This window comes from Eufriesea mexicana, unplaced genomic scaffold (genome assembly GCF_001483705.2).
Source record: "Eufriesea mexicana isolate 0111107269 unplaced genomic scaffold, ASM148370v2 scaffold654, whole genome shotgun sequence".
Taxonomy (NCBI): Eukaryota; Metazoa; Arthropoda; class Insecta; order Hymenoptera; family Apidae; genus Eufriesea; species Eufriesea mexicana.
In genome coordinates, this window is record NW_016908877.1 from 380,259 (window position 1) to 393,322 (window position 13,064).

At 38.4% G+C, this 13,064-nt stretch overlaps 1 protein-coding gene across 1 annotated transcript; it reads right to left on the minus strand.

Annotated features, from left to right (window-relative positions):
* Window positions 1-1,483: 1,483 nt before the first annotated feature.
* On the minus strand, window positions 1,484-7,749 carry LOC108546458 (vacuolar protein sorting 15). The gene is made up of 18 exons (XM_017898533.1): window positions 7,690-7,749; window positions 7,458-7,629; window positions 7,020-7,200; window positions 6,802-6,945; window positions 6,397-6,551; window positions 6,092-6,282; window positions 5,258-5,997; window positions 4,879-5,187; window positions 4,428-4,811; window positions 4,030-4,353; window positions 3,634-3,963; window positions 3,390-3,540; window positions 3,196-3,309; window positions 2,932-3,124; window positions 2,683-2,848; window positions 2,334-2,604; window positions 1,919-2,249; window positions 1,484-1,829 (listed from the first exon to the last, which is right to left on the minus strand). The coding sequence occupies exons 2-18, from the start codon at window positions 7,547-7,549 to the stop codon at window positions 1,601-1,603; spliced, it is 4,305 nt and encodes a 1,434-aa protein (XP_017754022.1). The 5' UTR covers window positions 7,550-7,629; window positions 7,690-7,749; the 3' UTR covers window positions 1,484-1,600.
* Between the last annotated feature and the right edge of the window lie 5,315 nt (window positions 7,750-13,064).

Consider the following 13,064-nt stretch of genomic DNA (forward strand, 5'->3'; position numbering starts at 1 on the left):
CACAAGGATTAAGAATGATAGAAGGCAGGAATTGTGCATTAAATTTTCTTTTGAGAGATACCAGAAAATGATGAATACAGTCTAATTGGTCCCTTTAAGAAATAAGGATGAGGTTGAATGAAACTCTCGAGTTTACAATGTCAATAACATATCAAACAATTAGAGGTAAATGTGTATATGTTTACAAGTCCAACCAATATATTTTTCCGGGCGGTAGGGTATAAAACCCAGTGTTGGTGTATAAAACAGTAGTAAGCATCCAGCATCTCTTCATTACGAGAGTATACTTGTTACCGCGAGTACAGCGCAAACTCTTTCGTAAGTTCAAATAAAAGAAGAAAAATATGAATCGCCGGATGTTTGCGTAAAAGCAAATTCTCCCCGGTTTAGTCAATCGCGTTCAAACAGCGAAGAAAAGTTGATGGCAAAAGTGTCATTAATCAGTTAGTTCAGAAAGTGTGAAGTTCGAAAGTAAAAATTCAAGACAACCGAATATATGTCTATAGTAATTGTTTGTCATTTAAGTGTTTAATATGAAAGTTCGTATTACCGATCACATACATTCCAATAATATATACGTTTTTCCGTATGTTCATTCTTTTTCTTTTTCTTTCAGATATTAATTAGTTTTTAAAGTGAAGAATTTCGAAAAAGTGCAATGAAAATGAAAAGTTTGTTTTTATTTTTATTATTGATCGTTGTTGGATCTGCAGCCCCCTGGCTTGAAATTCTTTTCGGCGAACGACCAGATTATAATTATCAAATACCGAATTACAATAATCAACAACATAGGCGACGACAAGGGAAAGGAGGGAAGGAAAGATGGAAAGCTATTTGCAGAACAATAAATCCTGATCCTTACGCGTTTTCGGGTCGAGTTCCCTATCCTTCCGCACCCGTTTGTCCTTGGTAACCAAATAAATTTATTTACTGATCTAGCACATGAATAATTAATGTATACAAATGCGTTAAAAATATGGATTTATTGTAACAATATCAGGGAATACGAAGACATCCACTGGTTATGAGTATTTCAGTCGGTATACAAGTTTACTATGTAATCAATGACATAAAAGTACGCAGTCGTATATATTTGCAGTATAAATTATGTATCCAAGAGATAAATTTGTTAACAATGCCTTCTTTTTGTACATGAATCGTATGCTGTAGTACGTTTTCCTCCGTATTAAATTCGCACGATTAGTCGTTGCTATTACGCTATCTAAAGCTAAACGTCATTAATTTATTGTTTTAATATATTACAGTACAACAAGCTCTTTCTCCTTTTCTTTTTTTATGTAAAAAAATAAATCATTTATAGTACACAAGAATCGCTGTATTAAAGTAACTAAGTTTTATGTCTCATTCAAGAAATGCATTGTATAATATTATAATTACTATCGATGATCTTATATACGGTATTTATATATTACATATTATGTACAAATAAAAATCACAGAATTAATGTAGCACATGAGTTCCATCATAAAAATCTCGATGTTCGATCAAATTATTTTTTCCAGAATAAATCTGTGATGCATTACAAAAATTTGTACACTGAATGTAGTTTTGGAACGCGACATGATGGAAAAGAAATCAATCATTTCCAAACTTGTATTAATCCATCTGTACTACCAGTAAGAATACATGTATTTGACATAGCTACTGCGGAAATAGTGTCGTGATGTCCCGAAGGTGGAGTTTCTGGACCCTGACCACCTTCTTCAGAATTTCTCGTTCTAATACTGTTACCTCCACCGGATGATGGCGAAGGACCACCTCCAGCTAAGACTTCTTGTACTACATTGGTTCCATCGATTAAACGTTGTCTGTGAAACAATAGAATATATATGAAAACTACGTTGTTATATTCATGAAGTGAATGGTATCTTAAACAAACGTTAACAAAAATACTAACTCATATGCCAATGAATTTGGAGGAGTAACATCATTTGCAGCAGGCAGTGCAACATACGATTCATTGGGTGTATTTAAATCCCAAAACCGCAATCTCATATCAGTTCCACCAGCTAATAAGAAACCCGAACGATCTATACAGCCGGAATACATTGCACATACACTGTGACCACCTTGCGAATGACTTAGAGGAGGTGCACTTGATGCCCAAAGAACCATTTGTCGAAAATCAGTTTCCAGATTCCACATTGAAATTTCGTTGTTTCCTTGCACAGCCGAAATAATCCACGAATGTTCCGTAGGGTGTGTGATTACTTTTCTTACTCTTGCATCTGAAATTAGAAAGATTTCGTGTAAAATTCGAGGATTATTTGCTATATTTTATTTGATGTGATTTTAAAACATAGTAAATTTACTTGTAGGATGTTTAATACTGGTTATTGGTAATTGAAACCTCAAGTCCCAACACGTATGTACGCCGGAACTTGTGCCAAGAGTCAACCATTGTTGATAATTGTTTACGCAAAATGAGGTAATTACTCCGTGTTTTAGATCATTTTCTAATCGCCATGTTGTACCAGGACATCGTAAATCCCATCCTACCAATGAACCATATAGAGACGCGTATACAAGAACCGACTGGGAACCAGAGTCTAGATACTGCAGATCAACTGCACATCCTTCTTCCTAAATGTAATAATTCATGTTTATAATATTACTTTATCTTAACATTTAAAAAATAAAAAATAAATGAGATACAATTACCTGAAGATCTAATTGTCTGGTACCAATAATACTCGTTTTACTAGAATTAGATTCAATTCGTAAAACAAATACCGTACCGGACTGGCTAGCAGAACTTGCTAATGATTGTCCCTGATCACAAATAGCTAAACCAACTAGTGGACCACCTTTATGCATGTAAGTTTGCCTAATGAAATTAAGAAATAAATAATACGAATTGTATATATATGTGCATATATTATACAATTACATACTATATGAAAAGCTTACCTAGAACGATTAGCGATATTTCGACCTTCCATTTTACTTGCATCCCATATTTTTATGCATCCATCTGCAGAGCTACTAGCAAATAAGCTAGTATCTGGTATAGAAACTAGCCTATTCACTGCAGCTCTATGTTCGTGAAGATGCGCAACTGGTACTCCTCGCGGCCTCCATCCGCTTGGTAATAATCTCGAACCTTTTTTAATAAAAGATATTTATAATACCAACATTACATTTGAAAATTATATTTTTACAATTATTAATTACCAGCTTGCCATGCAATATTATCAGCCCAATGTTGTGCTCTTAATGCTGCAGCGTGTTGCTCTTGTTTCCTGTACGTTAATTGTCTTACTTCTAATCTACAAGGTGCACATCTGTCTACAAAATTACATCGAATTTTCTGTATCCCTCATAATGAAAATATACTTAGTACCAAAATCATTTTTAAAAACACATACATTGAATATATGAACGCTCAGGAAGGGAGTGATCATTTATGCTGTTCATATCAGATAAACTATGCTGCGGTGACAGGTGGATATCTCCTCCATGTAAACTGTGATTAGGACTCCCGCTACTTCCCGCCATATCTGACATTTTAACGGCGTGCTATATTACAAAAAAAAAAAAAAAAATGAAGATTAATTACTGTTAGTATAATAAATTTTATTAAAGTAAATATCTCGCATCTTTTTTCATTACTTGGATATTATCTTGAGCTGCAAACATTGTACGCCATTCTTGATTCATGGCTGCATATGTACCAACACCATCGGATGTTCTACGATCTAATCGTTTAAATGGTGGAAGACCTAAATCGGCTTTTGTATCAGGATATAGTATTACTATATGATGCCGTATCCTGTCTTTCATAGTATTTAATTCTAATTTTCCATCTATCGATTTAGATGTATTTAACTTTGTATCCATTAAATTTCGATACTTATTGATTTTTATTAAATGAGGTTCCATTATCAATAACTGATCTTCAACAATTTCAGTCATTGATTCTGAACTTAATCGCCTGAAAAGCTGAAAATTTTGTTTAAATCTCTTGAAAACTGTAAAACATATTTATGAATAAAATTTTCAATTTACATTTCGTAATGAGGTACTCATTTCGCTATATTGTGGTATTATTCCTGTTGCTGCTTTAGCTCGAGCAGCTTGCCTTTGCTCGAGAACTTGAAATAATTCTTCTATATCGTTGTATTTTATGACAGCGTCGTAAACAATTCTTGGTATAGGAGATACCAAAGCTTCTAATAATAAAATTTCTTTCTCTATTTGAATTAATGGATGCTTTAAATATGGTTGAATCATTGATTGAACTTTGCATTGAACATCTACTAAATTAAGTGTCCTCGCCGCTGCAGATATAAAACCAACAGTCGCATGCCTTATCCATAAATCTGGATGTACCTGCAAACAATTTTAAATGTAAATACTTGACAGTACTAACCCATACTTATTAGTATTGTCGAAGTATAACTTACTAGAAAGACCATAGTTTCATATAAAAGTTGATAAAGAGCAGATTTGTGTAAGAGGCCTAATTCTGTGAGAGTTGCCATTGCATTAATAGCCTTTGTTGTTACAAATTCTTCAGAATCTGCCAATCCTTGTTGAAGAAGAGGCATAAGAATAGGACTACTATGCCAACCAACATAAGCAGCAACACCAACAATACATTCAAAGAAAGAACCTCTTAACTCTCTATCTTCTTTATCATTTAGAAAAGTAATAACATGACTGAGCAAAATATCATTGGCTTTCTGTTTTCCAAAAAATATACATAATTTATTTATTCCGTTTTCCATTAATGTCTGTTTTACCAAATTTTGAGGATCTGTTAATAACATGGACACAGATTGTTGCACCTAATAATATTATACATTTTAATATATAGTATATATAAATATTGTTCCAAACAATTTAATAAGTTACCATTTCGTGCAAAGTTTGAAGTTCATTATCATAACTTGGTTTTGGACCTTCTTTGTTACCTAAATTAGATAAGTGGGCATTCTCTAAATAACGTAAAGCAATGTGTGCTAAATGTGCAATATTCTCTGCATAAGCAGCTCTAACAATTACTGCTTCATCTTGTGTGATATGTGCCAAACCAGGTAGAATATATTCTGGAAAGATGTTTACATCTGATGGTGGAATTGATTTTACAAGATGCAAACATTTTGTCAGAGTATGTATGGCTGATACTCGTACTCGTGGGGCAGGGTCATGAACTAAATGAAACTGAACAATATATTACATAAAATTTGATAATCAGTATTATAACTATATTCACCGTTTATTAAATACTTACAATATAAGGTAAAATTCGATCTAATATTGTTTCATCTGATGTGTTTTCAGCAAGCTCGAGTAATATTTCTAAACTTTGTAATTTAGATTGCGAATGATGTAAACCTCGTATACACGAGGTAACGAGCTGCGTAATAATAACCAATCCTTCAACTGGCTCTGAAGGCAAATCATTTGTTTCATTTTTTAAATCTACATTCTGTTTTTGACCTTCATTTAATTTAGCTTTTGATTGCTGATCTGTTTGACTGTCACACTTTGTCTCTTGAATGGGAACAGTTTTTTGGTCAATTTGATTTAAATCACTTTTATCAAAACTTTGATCACTTTCAACTTCTACAATAGTATTATCTTCACTATGACCAGAATCAGCCTTGGTTGATTCTATATTATTTTCAAATTGTCTACTTTTTGTAACATCTGTATTTTTCATGTCACTTTTTACTTTTTCATTTTCTTCTGCTTTTAAAATGTTGATGATATTACCAATATCTTTCTTAAGTCTATTTATTTTTTCGTCAGGTGATAAAATTGGTGCAGCAGAAAAAATAAGCATATATGGTTGAAGAAATAAATAAAAATATTCTGGAAATACTGTTCCACGGGCTTGAGCTAAATAAATCTCAGCACTTTTTCTGTTTGTTGGATTCCTTTCTAGCATAGATATAAGGAGTTCACGTATTCCTGTATCTTCTATTGTGTCCAAATGCTTGCTCACTGAATATTCATTGTTTCTATATGCTTAATACATTATAATAATACAATTTTTTAATGTTTGTTTAAAGTAATATGACATATACAATTTATACACAATCTTTATATATAGCAAACGCACCTAATAGTTGGGAAAAATCAAATGGTGGATGTCCTTCATTATATAATTCTGTTAATGCACAGCCTGCAGAAAAAATATCCATCATTGGATGTAAGTCACCTGTTTTCAGTTCTTGTTCTGATAATAATAATGTATTGCTTAATTCAGAAGACAATGTTTTCACAAACCGTTCTGGAGCTATATAACATGTTCTGAAATGATATAAAATCATATAACATGCAACAGTAATGAATATAATAATAACTCATAATTTATTATAGTAACTTAAGAATAATTATCAAAGTAAATACTGTTTACTCGTGTACCTTCTTCTAGATGTGTCAAAAAAGTACGAAAAATCAGCAGGATTATCTTCAGGTAAGTAAGTTGGTTTAAAACTTGCAAAGTCTGTGAGCAAAATCCAGTTCCAACTGGTTATCATAATGTTTTCTAATTTTATATCACCATGGCAGACTCCAAACTATAGTCAAATGAGAAGTAATATTTTAATTTTGTTGTTTAAATGTTTTTTCAAACCAGGATTGTAGTTATGATCATTGTTTAATACCATGAAAAGTATTTTAACTTGTTTTATCAGCTAAGAATTAATCTATAAGAAATGAACAACTGAAACTCTGTGGCGTGATTAATTTATTTTTGAAAATTATCTACTATAATAATTCCAAAGAATATAACCAATTTATTTCAGAATTTTTAAAATATCATCTTACCTTATGAGCTTGGTGTAAAGCATATAAAACTTGAAATGTAATCCACTTCTTTTCTATACTTGTTAAAAATGGCCTGGTACTAATTCTATCATAAAGGGAATACTTTACATATTCCCTCATTATCGATCCTGATTTTTCTGTGAGCTTATATAAATGTATACTTAGTTATAATTATATGGTAACATAATATATTATAGAAATGTATCGAGAATACTCACAATCATTCTTTGGAAAGGTAGGCAATTTACAGCAGATGCTAATTTATATCTAATTTCTTCAAGTTTTTCTTTGTAAGCAGAAAGTGGAAGTGTTGGATCATGTATAGCAAAAACTTTAACTACTATAAGACCTTCTTGACTCCTGGCTCGTGCTACTTTAAAAAATCTAGTACTTCCTAAGCTGTAGATACGTAAAGAATAATTATTAACAAGAGTATGCATATATAAGTTGTATTTATTATATATAATACATAATTTTGAAATGCAATAATTTTAACTTATATAAAACACATTATAGCACAACATTTTCTTCTTATTAAAAGATGTAACTAGAATATTTTAATTGACTTTAAATACATATGTTGTGTAGAACTTTGACATAAAATAAATTGGTTGAAAACTAAAACCACCTTTACAATATTGGATCAAAGTACTCACTTTACATCGAATAATAAGTCACTATGGTCTGTCAAATAGTGTTCTACTGGAAATATTTGACTAGGCGCGATACCGACTAATTGATTTCCCATTTTGTAAATCGATGTTTAGTTGAAACTGATATATTTGCAAGCAGCATCCATTTTGTGCCAACTTCAAGTGCTATGTTACACTGCAATGTAGCCATATATAAATTGTTGCAAAAATTTCCCAAGTGTAATATTTTAATTACCGTAATCGGTTCAATCAAGAACTAATTAGAACTCCATTTTATCTAACTGCTATAAAAATTATATTTTTTATGGGTAATACATGGTAAAAAATAAAAATTATCATCGATTGCTAATTGGCAGGAAAATTATTAAAATACAACTTGCCGCTATGTTCGCGATGAAAAATCTATATTATTATTTAAGTTTAGTAAATTATTTATACCATTATTAAGAATATTCATAGCATATTCTAAAACTTCTCCATATAAATCTTATTAAATGAGAATGTTATATACGAAATACAAAACAAACCTAACATCTAGAACATTTTTGTCTTACACGACAGTGTTACAGATTTATCGTTTTCAATTCGCCATAAACAATATACTTATATGATAGACTTATGACCATAAACAAAACATAAAACAGATCTATCATTCGATGTACTTTTTATTCTACCCTTCTGAGTCTCTAGAATCCTCTTATCATTTGGTGTAATATTTCCAACGTTATCGACTCAGTACAGAAAAAGATTACATTGAGAGTAATCGGAATTAAAACTAAATAAAATTGCTTAGTATTTAAAGAATACGATATTATATAAAAAAGCAATTTTTTATGGACGAGAATCTAATGTTAGTTTATTATGTATTATTTTGTTCCATTCTTTTCTGTAACGAGTTAGGAAAAATTTACAGTAATTAATATGACACAGATATAATAATGTAAGATAACCGTTATAACGGTACGCAGACAAATAAAATAAATAAATCTATATAATCACAGCCGTTTGTGATATAATACATTTCCGTTATCGTCAGTTGATAAAATAGTAGGTACAACAGATGTACAGTTCGTTACATTTCGTAAAGATGGTGCTGCATGCAATAAAGGTAAAGAGTTACTTTAACAACTGTCAGTAACAGAAAATACGTCAGTTTTCAACCGTTTGAATAAAAATTTACAGATGTCTATCCGTGCTTGTTCACGATAGCTTTACTTTTGAATCGCATTAAAGCGATAAAAAGTACTCGAGCAGATAAACGTTGTTACAACCAGTGTTGGAAAAGAAATAACTATGGTTCGAATCAAACTCATGCAAATCGAATATCTAGCAAAATTTAACGAAACAAAGAGCGTAATCCCATTTTGCAAGTTTCGAGTCACACAACATATACTAAGGAGGCCTCACTGCGTACATTTAAGGAGGAAAGAAAACCGAATGTCAATAATATCTGCATAAATATAACCACCAAGTCGAGTTCGGAAGAATAACACGGAAGCGAATTCGTGGTGGACGAGCACTGGCTACAACGTGACAAAAGGATCAGATAACGAATCGTACCTCTTCTGACGTTTCCTTTATTTGGGAATTAAGATAAAGAAGCGAATACTGGAGGTGTAAGGACCGTAGAAGCCGCTCTGTTTGAGCCGCAGCAGGAACAAACCAGACGCACCTCCTTTTCTTTCATTCAAGTCAAATATTATCGGATACGTGGGCGCGTAACTGTGTGCTTTACTTTCAGCACCTGTGACGAACGAACGAAATACCACGACGGCATTCTCGTTACAGGTGTAACGTTTTCACGTCCGACATTCCACGTGATTCCAAACGTCCGTTTCACGATACTTCGCGAACCATCGACGATCGACATGACACTACGACGTATCGCTAGGAATTGTGGGAATTGGCGAAATAAGAGCCATCTCGTACGAGATTCGGCAACGAGGCGTAACCGTTTCGGATGGTACAGTGCGCATGATTGCTTCAGTGAAAAACCGATTTCTTTCGCTCGAAAGTTTTCTATTTACCGTGCACTCACGGACGTCGGCGGTCGAGAAACGACACCGGGAATAGCCGTGCGGTTTTTCCGGCCACGTTGCTGGCAAATATTTACCGGAAGGTGGAGGAGGTCCTCTTTAAATTCCACCAGCAATCGGCGCCTCGGTATACCGAAAATAACTTTAACGATCTTTCGGCTTAGTCTCGAATATCCATAAAGCTGGTAATGACTGGGAACGCGGTGCAAGGCCGAGAGCTGGCGTTGCAACGGAAAAAGGGCAGGAAGCGTGGACTCGATCGAGAGACTCACACATCGAGGTACGGTCGCACGAAGTGATGCTTTTAGTGCGGGAATAGAAACGCGGATAAATTTTAATAGCAACAGTGAAGGAGCGAGAAGAACAGTGCGAGGGAGAACGAGAGGTTAAGGGAGCGAAGGAGGAAGGGATAGAAGATCAGCAACTGGGGAAAGAGCAGGAAGCGTGGACGTTGATCGAGAGATTCACACATCCAGGTACGGTCGCATGTAGCGAAACTTCTAGCGCGACAATAGAAACGCGGATAAATTTTAATGGCGATAGGGACGGAGCGAGAAGGACGGTGCGAGGGAGAAGGAGAGGTTAAGGGAGCGAAGGAGGAAGGGATAGAAGAGCAGCAACTGGAAAAAGAGCAGGAAGCGTGGACATCGATCGAGAAGGAGCGATGACGGTGCGAGGGAGAAGGAGAGGTTAAGGGAGTGAAGGAGGAAGGGATAGAAGAGCAGCAACTGGAAAAAGAGCAGGAAGCGTGGACATCGATCGAGAGACTCACACATCCAGGTACGGTCGCACGGAGCGAAGCTTCTAGCGCGGGAATAGAAACGCGGATAAATTTTAATGGCGACAGGGACGGAGCGAGAAGGACGGTGCGAGGGAGAACGAGGGGTTAAGGGAGCGAAGGAGGAAGGGATAGAAGAGCAGCAACTGGAAAGCCCGGATTTCGTTCCCAGGACGAGCGCTCGACCGCGCTACGCAGGATTAAGCAATCACACAGGCCGATGGTTCCTCGATAGCGATGCTAATGTCGGGTCGAAAGGGCCAAGCACGCGTTTATGGCCCTTCCGTTTGCTTAGGCAAATCGAAGACATTCGCGGCAGAAGGGCGGCCCTGTGTATCTTCTTTCACGGCCTGCCGAGACTGCAATAAAAACTATGACGCTCGCGTCTAATCTTTTTAACGGTGAAAGCTATTCCACCGAAATACCAATGGCGTACCACGAGTCCGCAGCGGTAAGTACCTAACCTACAACGACCCACTCGCGTGCGGCGTCTAGTCATTGACAAACATCGATCGTTTACAGCTAGTAGGCGGAACATGGCGCCAGGAGGCCCTCTATGCGGACTGCTTACCCGTTCCGTTGCACCAGGGATGAAACACGGCGATGGAACACCATCTCGGGATCTAGAGGGCGGATGATCGATGACGATCGGCATTTTCACGCGTGTCTGTCTATTACATGCCGGTAAGCCAAAGAGGAATCCACGCATAGCCGTGCATTAGGCATCATCTCACGCTCTCGTCACGGATCGTTGGATCGTGTGGCGTCGATCGATTACGAAACTTTGTCACAATATTTCGAATCGATCGGTCACGCGGCGCTTGCATCGCGACGCGGATGAGCTAGCTTGAGCGCAGCGACGACATGGCAGACGCAGGAGACACGTGTGCACGCAGGATGGCGGAATTCGAGCGAATTCGTTTCCGGGCGACGGAATTTCCGGCAGCGAAGAAGCAGGAAAAGGTCGGCGTAAAGGAGCGCGCGGAATTCGTGAGAAAGCAGAGAGAGGATCGGTAGCTATCCCACGAGCGCGAAGAGAGGAACGGATAGACGGCGAGGAAGAGGCGAGAGCTTAAGGATAGGGTCAGAGGGGTGGGGTTGGTAGCGATTAACTCTTACTTAAAGGCCGCCACCGCCCTTGCGAGCCGTCACTTCAAAGATGTCGTGCAACAATGGAGCACTTTAACGCCGCGAATGCTTAAGTCATCTTAACAGCCAATCGTTGGGCACTGCCTCCTCAATTATCTCGGGACAAAACAATTAAACGCGACTCGTCGTTACCTCCACGGATCGCCTAATGCCCACTAAAGACGAAATCACCTGTAGGAAGCGGCTCGGACTGCGCAGCACGGACTCGTGGCTTCTCTCTGCCACAGGGACAAAGGGATGTGCATCTTCATCCAATTAGGCGATAATGGAACACGGACGCGCGTTTTGCCACGGGCCCAGCACCGGATGATTTTCGATCCTCGCTGATACCTGTCTACCCCTTCCCTCTTTCCACCGTCGATTCTCTTCTAGAGGTCGAGTCGGCGGTTCGCACCCCGGCTCCCGGATGTGGTTCGCGCGAAGTTGGCCAAGTTTGCGAGAAGTTCGGGAGAAGAACGCGGAGATATGGGTAATTCGAATGGATCCCTGGAGGCTGCAGAGGCACGACGAGGTATAGAGAGAGCGCAGGTCTGAGGCAAAGACGTCCGGATCGCGACAGTCCCGATAGCTGTTTGCCTGCGTGAAGTGCGTTCGAGCGCGTTACAACTCAAACCTTTTAGCCGTTGTTTGCACGGTGCTTTGTATTCTATTTGTACAACCGCTTAAACAACTCCGGCTGGACGTATAAGCCCGGCTCGAGCCTCCTCGAGGGAGTTGTGCGAACCCTCGATCGACTCGAGGGTGCCACTTCCCGGGCCAACCTGTTGACGCTTCGATCCTCGATTTCTCCGCTCGCTTCGCCTTCGTTCTCTGGCTCCCTCCCGTGACCTCCTGGCCCGCGTGGAACCTCTGGATCGTTAACGATTCGTATTAACGTTGTCCCGGTTAAGATAAGGTCGGCGGAGCTGGTCCGCGCGCACAGCGGCGGAAAAACGTCGGCGACGTCCGCTGGTGGACGCGGGGAACGGGCCCCGATCGCCTTCTTTGTTTTCACGGGATTCGTTTGGCTGCCAGGCCACGGTTTTTCGGCCGTCTCGATTTCACGATCACGGGGACGTCGCGTCGCGTTAAGCGAGAGAAGACGATCGGCTACCATCGCGTTGGCTGGATCGATGATCGGCACGGAGGTAGACGATACCAGTCTTCTCGGCTCGTAGTTTCGGTCGGAATAGAGCGGGTAGGAGCAGGAGCGAGGGCGGGAGAGAGGTAAAGAAGGAAGCGAGAGAAAAAAAAGAAGGGTGAGAGAAGGCGAGAGAGAGAGAGAGAGAGAGGGAGGGAGAGAGGGAGAGTGCGGAGCCGAAACGCGGAGATTTACCTGCACGGAAGGAATGGGCTACTCCGGAGCTCGTAGACAGGTAGGAGGATAGCAGAGCGACGGTACGATCACTAAATTAAGCTGGATTAGCCTAATCTGGCCCCGCGGATCGTTAATTAACGAGGCTATTAGTCAGCGGCGGTGACTATTAATTCGAACGATAGTCGTGTCTCGGCGATACGTTATGGCAATATCGTGTATTTGTCACTATCGTCCGGCTCACAAATTGGTTACAGCGCACCTGGAATGTCGTGCTCCTTCACAGAGGGATCCATGTTCGTCTACTCTCTCCCTTTCTCTCCGTCACTCGCCTCTCCTCCACCTTCGTCCAC